This window comes from Solanum dulcamara, chromosome 12 (genome assembly GCF_947179165.1).
Source record: "Solanum dulcamara chromosome 12, daSolDulc1.2, whole genome shotgun sequence".
NCBI lineage: Eukaryota > Viridiplantae > Streptophyta > Magnoliopsida > Solanales > Solanaceae > Solanum > Solanum dulcamara.
Genome location: NC_077248.1, coordinates 11,677,864 through 11,697,538, shown reverse-complemented (window position 1 = coordinate 11,697,538; position 19,675 = coordinate 11,677,864). Strand labels below are relative to the sequence as shown.

General features: G+C 33.1%; 1 protein-coding gene across 2 annotated transcripts; it reads right to left on the bottom strand.

Annotated features, from left to right (window-relative positions):
- Window positions 1-1,228: 1,228 nt before the first annotated feature.
- On the bottom strand, window positions 1,229-6,976 carry LOC129877767 (aspartate aminotransferase, mitochondrial-like). 2 transcript variants are annotated; one of them, XM_055953297.1, is made up of 10 exons: window positions 6,650-6,976; window positions 6,270-6,355; window positions 3,991-4,197; window positions 3,800-3,905; window positions 3,315-3,419; window positions 3,054-3,226; window positions 2,599-2,758; window positions 2,418-2,513; window positions 2,255-2,349; window positions 1,229-1,603 (listed from the first exon to the last, which is right to left on the bottom strand). In XM_055953297.1, the coding sequence occupies exons 1-10, from the start codon at window positions 6,815-6,817 to the stop codon at window positions 1,534-1,536; spliced, it is 1,266 nt and encodes a 421-aa protein (XP_055809272.1). In that variant the 5' UTR covers window positions 6,818-6,976; the 3' UTR covers window positions 1,229-1,533. The 2 variants fall into 2 exon arrangements, with proteins under 2 accessions (XP_055809272.1, XP_055809273.1); XM_055953298.1 differs by lacking the exon at window positions 1,229-1,603 and adding an exon at window positions 1,991-2,130.
- Between the last annotated feature and the right edge of the window lie 12,699 nt (window positions 6,977-19,675).

Sequence of the window (19,675 nt, the reverse complement as noted above, 5' to 3'; positions counted from 1 at the left end):
GTCTGTTAGTGGTTGTTGGTAGAGTTTGTTACAAAGTTAGTTGCGCAAAGTTAGTTATTGTTAACTGTAGTTACGTTAAGCTAACTAGCCTATATAGTTTAGCTCTTTAGTTAAAAGCACACTATATATAGTGTTGCTCATATGCAATTGATGATCATGAACGATTATGAATTCAATATAGCTTTCAGCTTCTCCATATTCTCTGCAATAGCTTGATCATGAAGATCACCATTATTGAAGCTTCATTAAAGCTTAACAATTTGTCACCTATATATACTTATACTCTTTCTCTTTGAGGAGATAGAGAGAAATAAACATATTACTTCTTCATGTGTTCTAATATGCTGGGTTTTCTTTTCTATTTGATCTTTGTTAGATTCTGCTTCTAGTTTTATATTACAAGAGTTTGTTGAATCTTGGGGGATATATCCATACAGGATGAAATATTCTTAAGGTTAGTGACAGAAGCACGCCTCAAGCTATGTGAATTCCTTACAAGTGTTAGTGACAAAGTGTTCGTGATTGTGATGAAGAGCTAGTGTTCATTATGATAAATTATTTTTTGTAAGATCTCCAGCAAGATCATCCTGCTTCAGGTTTTGAAGTTGCATATGAAGGCTCAGGATTCAAGTATTGGAGGGAAAAGATAGTGAAGACTCAAGCGTGTCCCAAACTTCTTTCGTCCCAAGATATTTGTTAAATTTGCATCTTTAACAAACATAAGGAGTCATTTGGTAAAGTGTATTATAAGGGTCATTTGGTAGTTAGTTAGAGTGATACACGTATTAGTAATGTATTAGTTATACAAGTATCTAAATTGACAGCCAAACCTCATATTAATTTTACACATGAATAACTTTTTTCCTATCTACCTATCAAACGTTGTATAAATAATATGGAAATTAATACATGAATAATTTGTTTCCTATCCAGCTACCAAACAACCCCTTAATAGTATAGAATTATAAGATGTATTAATTATATTATTGGGATTAGTTATCCTAAGATTATTTTCTTATCCAATGTTTGTTTGGTGTATCAAGGGCAGTTCTATCTTTAACCATGCTTATCGATATATTAATAACCCTTGAATTGCTAATATCATTGGTTGTTATGTATAAGCATAGTACTGAATAGGATGTATAACTAATACATGTATTATTTTCTCTAATACATCCTACCAAACAACCCCTAAACAGTATTAGACAATGATTGTCTGCACAAGATCTCAATAAGAATTGCTAAACTACAAATTTAAAATGCTTTGGACCAATACAGTTGCTATAATTACAAGAACTAAAGAACTTCTCATGATATACTTCAATAGAAACTCTGAACTTTTCCCTTCAATTTTCTATTGATTTTTGCATAATAAAGATTCTGGAGAAATCATATGTGGTACATAACTACATATATACTTTGAAAAGTTCCTTCAGACTTTGGCTTTTGAAACAATAAGATAGATAGAAAATCTAATCTACAAATAGCTTCTTACCAAAGGCAAAACTGATTACCATTTCAGGCCAACTATATTTACACTTTGGTAACTTCATGAATTGCACTTGCCAAGTAGTCCACATTGCTGCTTGTTACCCCTGCCATGCTGCCATATGACAATACTGCATCAGCCATGTCAATTGCAAAAGCATAAAAAACAAAAGGAGATATGAGAATCCTTTGGTTCTTTCGGTTTTCTTTCTTCAGTTTTCCTTTTTGTATGTTTCTTGTGCAAAACAACTAAATCGGCATACGATGGAGCAAGCTTTGTGGTAATTTTAATAACAAATACTCTATTGTACCTCTAACATGAAGTATTTTTAGAGAAATGGATCACTTAAGACTTCGTTGGAGAACTTGCCACGACTATGAATAAGTTATCTTAATCGTTTTTCCTTTTGACCTACTATGTTACTATATGTCGAGGGGAAAGGGAGAGAGGCGGATGTATTGTTTTACTTCCCTTGTAATTATTAATAAAGACGTATACTTCCTCATTTTCGTTTAATCTTGGAGGGAAACGAAGAGAGCTACATGCAAGGGAAAAATACCCTCCACTTTTGCTTGCTGAACACATGAGGGAAATACCACCTTTAAACTTACTTCCTCTCTTGCAACCCTTTTTCTTTCACCCTAACCAACAAATACATAATTCCCCTGTTATTATTGATATCACCTTTCTTATCACAATGCCATCCGCGTAGCGTATATAGGTATCAGTACTGAAATTTAAGAAATTTTAGTGAGATATAAGTACCTGATGCGTCCATCATTAGTCATGTATATATGGAAATCCCTCTGCAATTGGTTAACTTCCTCAGGGGATAAACCAGAGAAGTAAAACATTCCAACCTGAAAGTTTTGACAATTAGCATCTCTGCATTTAATATGCGACTGTGCAAAGACTTAAGAATTGTTACCTGCTTGGTTATATGTTCCCAGCATGCAGATGAGTTCAACTCTTCAAGAGTTCGACGTAATGTCATTCTCATACTGATTAAGCGATCCACCATGACCTTATGTGAAAGATATAATTGATACGTGCATAAGGAAATGGAAGGGTAAGAAAATAGTACTAATACATAATGGCAAATTTATTACCTTAACTTCTTCTTCCCAAAGTGCCCTTAAATCAGCATCACTCAAGATTGTTGAGACTAATAATGGACCATGAACAGGAGAGCTACTATACATTGCCCTGACAATTCGCTGCAACTGGCTCTTGATTGCAGTGGCTTGCTTTTCATCCCTGGAGACAATACTGGTTCCAAGGGAAAACCCGGAGAACGGGAAGTTTCAGAGCTGGAGACTGATCAAGACATCATAAAAGAAACAAACCAAATACTTTGTGGTCATGTTATGGACTACTAATCACTAAAGTGAACTCGGAATTACTAAGAACGAACAAATTGAAATTCGTTTGATGGATCTATACTTTTTTTATTCTGTTAGTTCAATGGATTGAGTGGATAGTCTTAACTAATTAAAGTATAGTATAAATTCCGCATTGTTCAAAATGAGGAGTTGCAGAACACTGTAACTTGAAGTTTGTCTACCTGACACAACCAACACGGTGTTCATACAATCCCATGTTTTTGGAAAAAGATTGGGCACAGCCCAATAGATGTCCATCTTCTAGAAATATTCGAATAGCAGTGGCATCTCTGTCAACGTCGCCGCTAGCAATTCCTTGATAAGCCATATCAAAAAAAGGAAAATGATTCTTGATCTGAAAACAGTTTTCACAAGATAGTGCATCAGAAAGTTATCTAACAGTGTAAATAGGAGAAGAAAAAGGTTGAAGTTATTTCACTAACCTTGAATATGTTTGAGAGTTCTTTCCACTGCTCATTATTGGGGTCAACACCAGTTGGGTTATGAGCACAAGGATGAAGTAAGAAAAAGGAACGATCTGGAGCGTTCTGTGAGATTATCAAATGAATAGGGTCGGTATAACAGTCTAAACTCCAAAAGAAGAAAGTTAGCTCAACCAGAGTTTGCCTTCAAATACAGTAATCACATACAAAATTATCGCGAATTAATATTTGTATATCATATAATGATTATCATGGCATGGCTGCAAGGGAATTTTCTCTATTACATATTTCAGGTTGGAGAATCATATGCATAATTACTATTCTTACGTGATTCTTCGGCAAAGGGTTTACTGCTGGCCTATAAATAGCTCAGCAACATAAGCCATCATTTACAAAGGCTCACAATTTCATACGTAAGGATGTAAGATTAGGCCGTGAAGTTGAAACAAGAATTTCGCAACACAATTTGAGAATATTCACCAAACCTTGATATCATTTATGAGTGCTTGAAATTGCACTCCTTTCGTATCAGGATCATAATAATGATAGGTTCTCGTACAAACTTGAGAATCCCTCCAAATGTCGTGGTGGCTTCAAAAAACGACACATTTCACTCACAGTACAAATTTATAATGGCATGGCATGAAAACAAATTATAAATGTGAAAAACATTTACTTGGACCAAGTTGGCATTGGTAAAAACATTTGTGAGTCAGGATAGAAGCGCCTTTGGAATTCAGCAAACAGCCGGCATGCACCAGTCCCAGAAAGAGCTGGAACACCAGCAAACCTGCCTTCTCTAACAACATTAGAGTCATTTCCATAAGCCAATTTAGCACAGTCCTGCACAAACTTTGATTTTGTTGTTGCTTTAGTTGATTCCCTGCCAATAGAAAAACAATGATCATCGCTGCAATGAAATAGGATGAACCTAGAAAATATTTCTAATACCGTGTTATGCAAATATCTTGAATGAACTTAAAGCAAAAGTCTTAAAGCAAGGAGTGAAGTAATCGAAGATCCTTACAAAACCATTCTAATGCTCTTATACATCCAATGTGACATTATGAGCCCACTTGGGCATAAATATTGTTTTGATATTTGGCAGATACTAGACTTCACTTGTTTCGCCATGAGTATTTTCCAATGCTAGATCGTAGTATTTAGCTTCAAGTAAAATATTCAATTAACTTAAAGTTCATATTCCATCACAACGTCAACTTGCACAAACTACTTTCAAGTTCAAATACTCTTTTTTCGCTTATAACTCTTCTTGCATGCAAATCTGATTTATTACAAGTGAACTTGAATTCAAAAGTTACGGAAGCGAAAACAGGCTTACTAAAAGTTGGCTTTGATACTATAGGACATCTACCCCAAAACTTAAGGCAATGAGTGGAATAACTCAAGATCTTTACAAAACATTTGGATGCCTTTATATACCCAAAGTGGAACATCATAACTCAACCATGTCAAACTGTATCATGTAAAAGACCCATGACGGACAATTCAGGGAAATCAAGGAGAGCAATCAGTGCTTGATATATTGTTGGTACACCAGTCATTCCAGTGTGATGAAGTTAATCCACAAACTTAAAGAGTAAAAGATAATACCAAAGTACATACTAGTGCAAAATTTTCCATCCTAAAGATATATGCTAAAGAATCGGCAATACTAGTCCTCCCACAATTGAAGAACTAAATAAACAACAACAACATACCTAGTTTAATCCCGCAAGAGGGTTCTAGAGGTAGTGTTGTGTACGCAGACCTTAGCCCTACCTTGTGAACGTAGAGAAGTTGTTTCTAATAGACCCTCAAGTCAAGTAAAGCATTACAAAATATGTCGAAAATAATGAAGAAAAGAACAATAGCACTGCAGCAACAACAAATAATACGAATTACGGTAATCAAAGCAAAGGAAACAACAAGCGATAATAGACATCAAAGAAAAGAATAGTAGAACAGAAAATCATAATACTGACGAGATAAACAAGACAATACTCGACAACCTACTGACCTTCTACCCTAATACTCGACCTACATATTCTTCTATTTAGAGTCATGTCCTTTATAAACTGCGGGTGTGTCATGTCTTCTCTAATCATCTCTCCCCTGCAAACTTTAAAATCTTTCCAAGACATTTTATTTCACAAAACTCCTGCCCTTAATCGAAAGGTCCCCCTTTGTTAAATGGCAGTACCTGATTCAAGTAACCAAATGGTCCCTACAATCAACTTAGTTTGTCACTTTTTACTATTTTTTTAACAACATTGGTGTTTGGGCTACTTGTGCGCGCACCTCATCTTAGTGTAACATTTGGCTTCCCGAGAGCTTTTTCTAGTTAAAATGCTTTCCTTTTTCAATAAGAAAGTCAACAAATTGTTCATGTAATGTCCAAACAGACTTTGAAAAAGTAAGAAATGAGACAACTTTGAGTAATTAGATAAGGGAATTCTGAAAAACATGATTGATTAAATCCAAGCTCATGAGCTTAGAGCACACTCATTAAACCAAAAGAACTCTTCAATCATAGGGGAAAAGGAGGAAAAATCAGTCCTTAAATATAACACTAGTTGATGCTAACAATAAAGGTAGAAATTAAAAGAGTTAATGGTAAAAAAATACATCTAAATTATCACTCTTTCACGAATTTAATATCTTAACTATCCATTATTTTATTTATCTACCTAAATTATCACTCCATTTATATTAAAACATATATCGATCCTGAGTTGGTCAAATATTTATTTCCAATCAACACCAGGCGTGTGTAAGCCAACTCAACATTGAGTTGTGTTTTAATACAATGGAATTTATATTTCAGGAAGCTAGTTAGGTAATTAAACTGAACAATGGACAGTTAAGATATGAAACACAAAAAAAGTCATAATTTAGGTATGTGTTTTAATCATTAAGTCAAATTAAAAAGAAAAAGAAACAGATGATACTTACAAGATGTCGCAGCCAGAAATCTTTTCAGCAGCTCTTCTAACACACTCAAGAATAACTGGTTTCCCTTTATCATCTCTGTAAGCTCCCTATGAACAAGTGTAACAAAATAAAATAATCATCAGACAATCACGAAGGGGAAAAAAATTGCTGATGAAGAACTTCAACTAACAAAACAAGTAATCCCTCCATTTCAATTTATTTGAATTAATTTTCTTTTTAGTACCTTTTAAAAAAAAAATCACCTTCCTTTTCGATAACTCTTTAATACATTCCTTTCTTTAATTTAATACAATAAGATTTAAAAGAAGTTTATTTAGTTTCTTAAATTGTGCGCCAAATCAAAACAACACACAAATTGAAATAGAAAGAGGAATCAGTACCAAGCCAAGATTGAGCTTGAAAGGAGTTGGGTCAGATAGAAAAGCCTGAGTAACACTGGTGATTGGGTCCTTAGGAGCTTGCTGTACATGGTCCCACCATCCCATACTGTTTTTCCTATTTGTTGCTACTGAGGTAGACAGCCATCTATTAAGATGTCTACTCCACATTTCTATTTTTTTCCTCTGCTCTCTTCTTTTCTTGTATTGTGAGTTGTGAGTTGTAACATACACAGAGGAACCTGTTTCTTCAGAGGAAAAAAGAAGTTACATAGGGATATTAAGCCAGTTTCCAATGGGCTTTCTCCCTTTTGTCAAAGAGGGACACCTGAAATCTCAAACTTTCAAGTACTATTACTGTTCCTCTGTTTCAATTTATTTATTTTTTATTTTTCATCGGATGTCCAAAGTTCTGGAGTATCGATTAAATTTGAATCGCATATTGTATGATTTATTTGGGATGATGCTCTCAACAGAACTTTTTGCATACCCAAAGCTCTAGCTTGAGACATTTGATTAAGGGTGAAACAATCCACCTTTATTTCAATTTATTTTTTGATTTTCACTGATTACGGAGTTTAAGAAATGAAAAAAAACTTTGAATATTGATATGGACATTAAATTAAAAATTTGTTGGTTATATTAAAATATTTTTTGTTTTTATATTTTTAAATATGTTATATGAAAAGTTAGGATTAAAGAATTGTTAAAACAAATATTTTTTTAAAAAAGTGATTAAAAAGAAAGAAAAAAAATTAAAATGAAGAGAGTATTTATTTTTTACTTTAATTCATATCTTTTTACAATACTATTCAAAATAAAAATAAATTTATTCTTTCCTTCTTAATTACAATATTTTAACATAAAAAGGGGCATCAAAACAAAAGGAATAAGCATTTCTTTATCTTAATTTATATAATGTATTTTGGCTGTTAAAATATAATAATTTGCGACAAGTCATAAATATTTATGTGATTATAAATTATCTCATTTGAATAGAAAAAAAAATAAATATACATCATTTTTTCTAAAATAAACAAAATAGAGTGCATCACATAAAATTTAAGATAACTAAGCCATGTTTCATTTGAATATTTATATACCTTTTTTTAAAATTATATTAAGAGAGTTGATGGTGTAAGCTAATTTTACCAAGCTCATTAAAATAAAATAGTCAAGAGATTTACTCATTTGATTTTGAGAAAGGTCAAGTAAACGGACAAATGGATTAAGAAATAAAAAGAATTAGTCAAATTTCTAGAAAGGTTATCCAAGAAGACCTAAATTCTATTCAATAAAATACTACTCTCCATTTTTCAAGCAGTGTTCCATGGTTTCTCTTTGTGATCATGTTCCAGTGGGCTGCATTATTATAGCTCGTGTAATGTGGACCATATTCCATCTTATTATTTCACCTTTTACTTAAAGAACCAACAAAATTTTGAATCATTGACAAATTTATACATCTCAAATCATATATATATATATATATATATATATATATATATATATGCCCATTTTAGTGTAAGGTAACTTTTCATATTACATTATGTATTATGAAAGAAAAAAATTAGATAATACGACAAATTAAGGTTCTATATTTATTCAAAATAGTTATAATTTAAAAAAATTATAGAATATTGCGATAGTTTGAAAATTTATAGCAGATTCAGACAGATACAATTATTATCCGTGCAGATACAATTAAATTGAGATAATATATACATGTGAATATTCTTATTAAGCGCAAGATACAATTATTTCATAATTATTATACGCACGGATATAGTATATTCTGCTATATATATATATATATGGGGTTGGGGGTGGGGGGGGGGGGCTACACTTATTTATGCACGCGGATACAATTATTTTGTACGTGGATATAATATATTTGGGTACATTTTGAAATCATAATACTATTAAAAATTTCACTATATATATTTTGTAATTAGGGAAGAAACTAAAGCTATATAAGATTATTATTTTTTATAACCTTTTGAATTGTACAACTAATTAAAAACGAATTAGGCAACCGATTGTAATTGCCCCATTTTTTTATTAAAAGAAATAAATATAGTACTCCCTCTGATTTAGTTTGTTTGTCATATTTTTTTTTAGTCCATTTAACAAAGACGTCATGTTCAAGAACACAAATTAAAGAATATTTTAATACATATGACATATTTTTAATTTAAAATAATAAAACTAAAAAGTTTTTTTTTTAAAACTTCTTGTCAAATTAAAACATGACAAATAAATTAAAAAAGATACAGTAATATTAATTTTGTGCATTCTTGGTGACTTTTCGTTTAAGTAACCAAATAACTATCCTGGTAATTATTAAAGGGTTTGGAATTGCTAATCGCATAGCTTTTATTTTGTTATGTCTTGGAATTTTTTGTTTTTCTAAAATTATTACTCTAGATAGGAAGGAGTGCAGGTCGCAGATTAAGGTAGACGAATAGGGGGTGGAGGGTGTCTTGATTTGTGTAGGTTTAGGCTTGTAGTTTTTATTGTGTATGATTATCAGTATTTTATTATTGTTAGCGTTTTTCTTTGTAGACTTTGCATTGTTTTATTTATTAATGACTATGGTTTCTTCATTATTATTTTTTTACTTGGGTTTGATGCACTTGAGTCGAGGGTCTTTCGGAAACCTCTCTATCTCTCTAAGATAGTGGTAAGGTCTGCATACACTATACCTCCCTAGACCCTACATCGTGAGATTTCACTGAATTTGTTGTTGTTATCATTTAAATCATTACTACACTTTGTATAAAGGCAATACAATGTAACTCTTTAAGTAAAGCAAGTTATGGCTGCCATGATCAAATACCCTCACATAAATTTAAAAAAGGAGTTGCAATTCGTTAACCCTAAATAAGGTTCGAAGTTGTATACATATTGTTAAAATTTATAAAAATACAACAATCTAAGTCTCAATTAGTTTACATCTATCATTCTCGTGATTTTAGCTGAATTGTTTGGGTTAAAAACTTTAGAAAATAATAATGTGATTGTTTAGTATATAACATAAACTAATAATTAATTATTTTAAAAAAATGGACTTAAATACAATCTATACTCTACAAATTCCAAATTTATCAAATGCTAAAGAAGGATACCACCTTCTCGAAATCATTGGAAGCAAGCTCATTCTAATTGAATTTCCCTAAGAATTGAAAAGATGATTAATTATCACGACAAATTCAAAATTATTTTTTTCGTAATAAGTATCACAATTTAAAAAATTTAGCCTCTCAAATTCACGAAGGTATGAAATCAGGGACGGATTTAGAAGTATGAATATGGAAATTTGATCGAACTCACTAACTTTTATTCAATTAGTATATTTTTGTTTTAAAAAATATTAAATAAATATAAATATTAAATTAAAAACCTGCTTATTATTATTTAAAATTACGATTTGGATGCTTAGAAAGGTCAGTAATAGATATTGTTATCTTTTGATTTGATTCATTAATGATCATTATCTCTAAATGTTGATGGATTGTCACAAACAAACAAATAAAAAACGGTTGACTACATACTACTAAGGCCAAAATGACGGTGAATTAATGAGCTTGACCTTTACAAAAAAACATTGACAAATGTAATAAATTAATAAAAGGCAAATATATAAATGTGATGTCTTTGAAAGATTCCCTAAAGAGAGTGACCTTTAATTAATTTACCTCAAAAATGATTATGATATATGAAATGATGCGGGTAGAGGCCAATTATTAGAGGAATTAAGTATTATAATTCTCAGCACATCCTCTAACCAAACCTTTATAATATTGTATATTCTAATTAAATTAATGAATTTGACAGACTAATATTTTTATATCCTAATAAGCTTTGATTGTGAAATTATGTTAGACAACTTTGGAAACATTGACACATCAACTACTACACAAAACCTACCTTTTATATCCTAATGAACCTGCTTGTGCAATTATGTTAAGACTTTAGAATTATTCTCATCTTGAATTATATTTGCTTCCACATTAATCAAGTCAATTATAATCTCGTATACACCTTTGCTTTTGGCATTTGGTTTTGGATGAATTATAAAGTAAATTTTTTTGGATGCCGGTCTAAAAAAAAAAAAGAAGGAAAATGTTGGGGATATTTCCATCAATAAGATTATTTAGTGTTGTTATTTAATTTTTTTTATTTTTTTTAATATCCAACATTTCATATCGTCAATCTCAACAATTAACAATGATATATTTAATCTAAACCTTCAAAAATATATAGATCCAATTTCTCTTGTCAATAACTAAGCTTAATTAAACCAACAATATAGATTTTCAAATTTCTTCAACCAAATCAATTATCTAAATCTAATGAATGGGTAATGGATTTTCAATTTGCCACAATATGCATGAGAAAGATATGGAGAAGAAAGAGAAAAGAGGAGGATAAGGAGCACAAACTAGCTAATATGTCTTTCTCTTGATAACCAGAATCTGACGATAAGGCAGTGATTTTTGAATAAGCGCAAACTTAGTTATATAGTGTTGATGTAACGATCCGAATGGGCGTTATTTAGGTGGGGATTTTTTTTTTGTGAACTAAGTTGAGTTGGGTCTGTACCATCTTAGCATCGCGGGAATATTCTCGCCATAGTAGTGTCGTTATGGCGGCATAGGACCCTCCATAGCGGGACAGTCGGGGGCAAAATTAAAAGACGCAAATTCTTATTTCCTCCTTCTTTTCTTAAGTGCCAAAATAGGCAAGGGGTCAACCTAGAAATCCTCCAAAACCTTCTCTTGGCTTGGAGAGAAGGGAGGAAGAGAATTCTAGTACAAGGAAGGCTACAAACCGTGGATTTCAGGCCCGTCTCAATTGTTTTTCCTTTCTGAAGTCAAGGATCATGCAATAATCCTTCTACAACGGCTTGGCGTCCAGGTAGGCTAGGTTTTCTTAATTGAGTAGTTGTAAACTTATTTCCACGCATGTTATACTATAGATTGATGGGAGATTTCATGTTTAGGCCTTCGGGCATGGAGTTTGGACAACTATTTTTGATCTCATTGAACCTAGCTCTTGGGATCTCCAGTCTGCTAGGTAGAGTTATCGCCATGATGACTTGTCCTAAGCCTTAAACTCATTCCCTTAGATGATGTTTCAATTGCCTCTCTAGTAGACCATTTGTAAGTGGATCCGACACATTATCTCTAGACTTTACATAGTCAATAGTCATAACTCTACTAGAGAGTAGTACTCTACTAGAGAGTAGTTATCTCACAGAATTATGTCTTCATCGTATGTGACGATATTTTTCGTTGTATATAACGCTTTCTTCCCTATCTATTGCTGCTTGACTTTCACAATATACATGTATAGGTCCCCACAAGTTTGGGCCAAAATGGAATGTCTTCTAAATTTTTTTGAGTCATTCATCTTCTTCATCGGCCTTATCTAAAGCAATAAATTCAGATTATATTGTAGAGCGAGTGATATATGTCTGTTTGAATAATTTTCAAGAGATTGCTCCTCGACCAATAAAACATACCCACTTGTGAATTTTACTTCATTTAAACCAGTGATCCAATTCACATCACTATATCCCTCAATCGCAACGGGATATTTGTTACAATGGAAAGCTTACTTTTGTGTATGTTTTAGATACCCCAAAACTCGTTTCATTTCCATTCACTAAGTTTAGTTGGGATTACTTGTGTATTGACACAATTTGCTAATAACACATGCTATATCTGGTCGTATACAATTCATAATATACATCAAACTTCCCAACACTCTTACATAATTCAATTGTGAATCAATTTCACCTTCATTCTTCTGAAATGCAAAGCTTACATCAATTGGAGTCTTGGTAACACTGAAATTCAAATACTTGAACTTGTCAAGTACTCTTTTAATATAATGAGACTGCAATAATGCTAGACCTTGTGGAGTTTTGTGAATTATGATTCCTAAGATCAAATCAACAACTACTAAGTCCTTTATATCAAATTTGTTATACAAAATGCACTTAGTAGCATTTACATCATCAATATCATTACTCATTATTAACATGTCATCAACATATAAAAAAACAATATCCTCATGATTTGGAGTATTTTTAATGTAGACACATTTATAACACTCGTTTATCTTAAATCCGTTAATCAACACTGGTTGGCCAAATTTACCATGTCATTGTTTGGGTGCTTGTTTGAATCCATAAAGTGAGTTAACAAGTTTACAAACTTTCTTTCTTTACCAGGAACCACAATGCCCTCATGTTGATCCATATAAATTTTTCCTTCAACTCTCCATTTAAGAAGGATGTCTTAACGTCCATTTGATGGATTTGAAGACTATGTACAATCACTAGTGTCACTAACACCCGAATAGATGTTATTCTTGTTACTAGAGAGTAGGTGTCAAAGTAATCGAGGCTTTTTTTTTATAACCTTTGACCATAATCCTAGCCTTATATTTGTCAATAGTGCCATCAGGTTTTAAAGATCCATTTTGATATTAAAAGTTTATTACCAGAAGGAAGATCAATCAGTTCCCATATATGGTTATTTAAAATTGAATCAATCTCACTATTGACTACTTCTTTCCAAAATACCGACTCAGAAGAAGACATTGTCACGACCCAAAATTTGGTGTGATGGCACTCGCCTAACCCACCAAGGTAAGTAAGCCTAAGAGTCTAAACACTTCAAAAAATGGAAACTAAACCCTAAGCACCACAACGACAACCCACTACCCTAACACGATATAAATAAGGATAAGCGGAAAATAGATTCTAAATCACCCAAGACTTGGTGTCACATGTACAAGCCACTATTTCAACAGAAAAGAAAAGATACAAGTCTATATATCTCAATCTTTAAGTAGAACAAGATATAAAGTAAGTGGACGGTGAGAGTCTGCCGAAGAAGACAAGCTGCTGCCTCTCACACGTCTAGAAGCTCAGCCTGATCAAAGAAGTACTAGGAGCAGAAGGAGTTGAGCTCAGATCCTACATAAATGTAGAAGCAAAGGCTGAGCACCAACAACATAGTTTTCAACAAAATGGAAACTAAACCCTAAGTAAAGCAATGCGGAACATATGTACTCCAGACGTCCCAATCACAATTCTCCACAACTACACACCTGCACTCAGACAGTCCAATCTATATAGTTTATATCACAATTATACCAGAATACAATAGAAAGAACAAATACGTTCTCACCGCTATACTCAGGCAAGCATAGGAGATCTCAAATCACAATCAATCACATGATGAAATAGATGCAAGTGCAATATCAAATATCATGATGCATATCTGTCCTACGATAGACATCCATTGATCACCTAAGACTAGAACCCATAGGGGCCTCCAATATCTGCCAGAAGAGACCTCGATCATAATATCCATCGGAAGAGACCTCGATCGCCGAAAGAAATCTTAGCAAATCACCTCGATCGGTAGAAACCTCAGTCCCAATATCTAGTACCTTACTCATATCAGTTCTCCGCCATCACAGATATAATGCATGCACAAGTAACCCTATCCAAATCCACAGTCACACAATAGATCAATGTCCCGTAGTTCATAACACTTAAACAATTAACCCTATTCAAATTTCCACTATCACACTTCAACTCATATAATTCAATTCAATCTAATGACCCAACATACCCTAATCCCCTCATATAGGAAAATACAAGGTTCAACCTAATTAACAAAGGTTAAAATTCCACTTGCCTTAGTCAAAAGTCACGAATAATTAGAAATCGCCATTTTTTCTCTATGAAGATACTTCAAATCACCACAATCCAATCAAATATAGACTCACAATCACTCAAAGCTATTGACACTAAAATCAAGCAACTCGGGTAAAAAGGGTAAAATGGTCAAAAAGTTTATATGGAAAATGAACTCAAAATCTGAATATTTTTAGATAAAATTATTCCTCAAGTAATCAGGAATCTAATGGTGAAAACTGTTTAAAAATGGAGTTAAAATGAGTTGAAAATCAATCGAAAACTAAATTTACATTATTCTTGAAAAATCCCAATTTCTCCAACTAAAAATCACCAATTTCATGTTTTAAAATCCAAATAAGTAATGGATAATCAAGAAAATATGTTAGAATAGCTTACCCAATGTTTTCCTCGCAAGAAACCCGTTCCAAATCGTCTATCCAAAGCTTGGAAACTCAAAAATGATGGACAATGGTTTAAACCCTGACTTTACACTGTTCAGGTGACCTTTGTTCTCCGCGAACGCGAAGGCAGCAGAAACAACACTCCGTGAATATGGCCTTGCCTCTGCGAATGCGGAGAAGCCCTTCCTTCACGAATGCGGAGAAGGAACTCATGACACTTCGCGAACTCTGCCCTTCCTCCGTGAATGCAGAAAGGAAACCATTACCCTCTGCGAACGTGGAGAAGGCATCGCGAATGCGGAGAAGGATTTTTTAGGCACCAGATAGCATATTTTCAACAAGTCTCAAAGTCATAGAATAGACCCCGGGGGTTCGTTTGGGACCTCGTGTATACAAATCGTACTTGCAAATCCACTAAATTTGATGTTTCGGACTCAATAGAACCATCGGAATTCGAATTTGAGGTCTCCTTGACCCAAAATCCAATAAGTCGCAACTAAACTAATTTTGGCGCTTGAAATACCCAAAATACCCTCGGGACCTCTAAAAATTATAACGAAGTCATTTCTACTGTTAGAATCACCTCCCGAAATTATTGGAACCATCAGAAATCCAATTCAAGTACTTGAACCCAAAGGTTGACCAAAGTCAAACTTGGATCAAACTTTAACTCAATTCCCGACTTTGGACCTAAAATCCACGTTTCAACTCTAACTCTGATTTCGATAACTCCCCTAGATTAATTTCTACATTCTAGAATTGATGAAATTAACGAAATTTCCTTCCGAGATCCGAAACTTCAAATGACTCTAAAACTCAAAATTTGACAACTCAAGCCTTTAAAACCCATTTTTCAAGCAAAACCTCAACTTTTCACAAGATTTCCAAAAGCTAACTTTTAGACTCAACCAGAACTGACTCGGAGAAATTAACAAGAGGGGTAAAATTGATAATTTTGTTGAAAATATTGATAATGACCTTCCGGGTCATCACAGACATCCTTGCTTTAAATATTTTAGGCTCATTTTCAAGTAGGGATGCTACAAAATCTGGTCCAAAATAAGTAGATGTCCTTTGACTTTGCTATGCCTTGGATCCTCTTTACTTGATATACTTTCCTTTGGTGGTTCTTCCCGCGGTAGTTTAGATCTTCCACTTGACTACTCACATTCAACTTTGTACAACTAAGTGTGTTCAAAGAAATAAGTATTATCTAACTCAATTATCTTATTAACATAAATTTCAAGATTATCGAATTTGTGAACTAAAAATTGACAGGCTTTGTAATTTGTAGCATATCCAACAAATATACAATCCATAATTTTTGGTCCACTTTTTTACCCTTTTGGGTAAAGAAACTTGTACCTTTGCAATGCACCCCAACACACTCATATGGAATATATTGAAGTTTATCATGGGGAACCCTATTAAGTTCTCGGTTTTCCATATAGATAGCTCCCCCCCTCCCCACCAGCTTTGAAGTAAATCAGAACTAATTAATAAAGCATTCATCATTTTCTTCAATGTTTAGTTTTTTCTTTCCAAAATTCCATTTGATTGTGGTGTGTAAGAGGCAGTAGTAATTTGATGAATAATTTCATATTCTTAATATATCTCTGCAAAAAAGATTCATATTCTCTATCCCTATCACTTCGAATTATTTTTATCTTTTTATTTAATTGATTCTCCTCATCGTTCTTGTATTGCTTAAATGTGTCGATTGATTCATCCTTACTGTTAAGAAAATACAAATAACAATATCGAGTGCAAACGTCGATAAAAGTTATAAAATATTTTTTCCACTGCGAGATGGTATTGACTTTATATCATATATATCTATGTGAATTTAGTCTAAAGGATTTGAATTTGAATCAATAGACTTATATGGAAATTTAACAAACTTAGATTCAATACATATTTCACATTTTGATTTATTACTCTCGAACTTAGGCAATATTTCTAAGTTAATCAATTTTCACATGGTTTTGTTGTTGACATGTCCTAAGCGAACATGTCATAAAGCATTTGACTCCAATAAGTAAACAAAAGCGGAATTCTTATTAATACTATCAACAACTTTTATATTCATCTTGCAAATGCTAGTAAGGTAACCCTTTCCTAATAACATTTTATTCTTACTTATTAAAATTTTGTCACTAACAAGGACACACTTAAATCCATTTTTAATCAGTAGTTCGGCTGAAATCAAATTATTTCTGATTATAGGAACATGCAGAGCTTTGTTGAGATCAATATCTTACCAAAAGTCATCTTCAAAAGTATCTTTCCACATCTTTCAATCTTGGCTGTTGCAATATTTTCCATGAAAATCTCCTCATCAAATTCAGTTGGAGTGTAGCTTACAAATGCTTCTTTCACATAACAAACATGTCGAATGGCACCAGAGTCAACAAACTACTCCTTTAAATTTTCAAGCAAGTTGTACTCTGATATCATAGCACAAAGCTCATCCACATCCTCTATCTTTTCCACTAGGTGTGTTTGAACCTTCATCTTGTCATTGTCTTTCTTTGAGGCACGACAGTCGGGAGCCTTGTGACCAACCTTTTCACAATTACAGCAATTGCCTTCAAATTTTTTCTTAGCTTGCTCTTTCCTTTGTCAATTAGACTTCTTTCTTTTCTTGTGTTTTGTGGGAGTCTCTTCAACAAGATTAACTCCCATAATACTTGAATTCCTATGTGACTTCTTTTCAGCTGTTTTGTTATCTTCCTCAATCTTGAGACTGTCACGCCCCGAAAGGGTATCCTAGATGTGGTCGGCACTCAAACACCATTGTTGTTCCTCAAGCAAACCACTTAGTCTAATCACACATGCACTCAATCACATTCTATCAAAGAAAGACTCAACTCATTAAGATTATTATTCATAAATAAGGCCAAAGTTCAACCATCTATCCAATCAACAACTAGGAGAATGAAACTAGTCAAAAAAAAATAAATTAACATCATCAACACTTTAGTCTATGAAGCCTCTATAAACAATCTTAAAGGTGCCAATGAAAGGTTCATGGTTGCCACAAATCAAATGAAGAAAAGCTAACTCATAGCTGGAAAGATAACTCCGGTATCCTCTAGAAACAAGGAGGACTCACCAACTAGCTGGAAGCGAATAGATCATCAACAATGCGCCTGCTGATAATCTCTAGTACCTATCTCTGCATCATGAAATGATGCAGGCCCATGGACGACAGTACATAGAATGTATGAGTATGTAAAATAGTAGAAAAAAACATGCATCAGGGTAGAATCCAATCAACTCAGAATCTCAAATCAGAAGAGTGAACAACTCAATCAAGATGTCCTAAGTCTAAACAAGAATACAATTTAGACAAAGACCAATCATACATAATCCAATCCAATCAATTCCCAATCCAATTCAATACAATCCAAATCAGAGTACTATTAAGACCTATATGGGAGTTTCTCTTATCCGAAAATCATCACTTATGAGCTAATGATTATACAGCAAGCTGAAGTTGTTTCCATATCTGTCCTTACCTTGTCAGGGTAAGAATAAATCAACAATCATGGATCTATAACCAATCAAGTCCTATCATGTCAGGAAAATAATTTGGGAAACATCCAACTTTAACAATTCAATCCTCTCATGTGTTTGGTGATGTAGTTATTGGGTTCGAGTTATTACTTACTCTTAATGAATTCGGTGCTTAATACTCCTCCCAAGATTCAATCTCATACGACAATCAATCCAAATCAAACAAATCAGTAAGTCTCTTTTGGACTCTTTCCAACTCATTCGTTCTATTAAATCAATCCTTTCAACCAATCAATTTTCCAATCATTCTCAATAATTTAATTAAGAGAGGTTGTAGACAATCATTTATGACAACATTCAGAACTATCAATTTGTCGTTACTATCAATACTATCATCACACTCACATTCTAATCACAATAGTACATTCACAATTCAAAGCTCTAGACTCAATCTTAAGATGTATACAATTCAATATCAATTAACATGCTACTAGGGTTTAAGTAAAAAAGTAGTTCAAATCATGTGTTCAAGGAATTAATTTGTAGAAAATCAATATTTCATCAATAATCGGTAAAAACATGTATATTTTTAAAATAAAAATTTCTCAAGAAATACAATCATGGAGATCCAATTCGTACATAATCAATCTATCACAATCATGGGCACATGGAGGAATAAAATTCATGTTTAAGTTCAGCTTTACATATCTGAACTCGAAGAAAAATTGAAGATTTGAAGACCTTACTCGAAGAGCTTGAACCCTAGCCTTTCTCCTCTTCTCCAATCCTCTCTCTCAATTTGTCTAAGTGTTGATGAGAGTAGTATGTGTACAAAGTATTTATAAGAGACTTAATTTAGTCCTAAAACATCAGGGTTTTAGTCTAAGAGGGGTGGAAAAAGACCAATTTACCTTTATTAAAATCCTAAAGTTTGTCGCCTATGAGTCGTCATTATGACTCGTAGAAATATCTATGGGTCATCATCTTCAATCGTGGAATTAGGCTGGAAAATGTTGGGGTCTACGACTCATGTCTATGATTCATCAAAAACTCGATGAGTCGTAAACTCAACTCATCCTGCAGGCGAAAATCAAAGAAAACTAAGTCTTTAAACTTTTCATACGAGTGGTTATTACGACTCGTAAACTCTTTGATGGGTCATCAACTTGACTCATAGAAGTGACATTCAGGGTATGGAATTTAGTGAAGTGTCAGGTGTTTCTATGAGTCATTTCTACGACTCGTAGGAACCTTTATGATCCATCATGTTGACTTGTAACCAAAGTACTGAGACTTGTTTTTTTAGAACTTAAGCAAGGACTCTCTATGACTCGTTCTTATAAGTCATCAACATCCTTACGACTCGTAAGGTGATTCATAATTCCT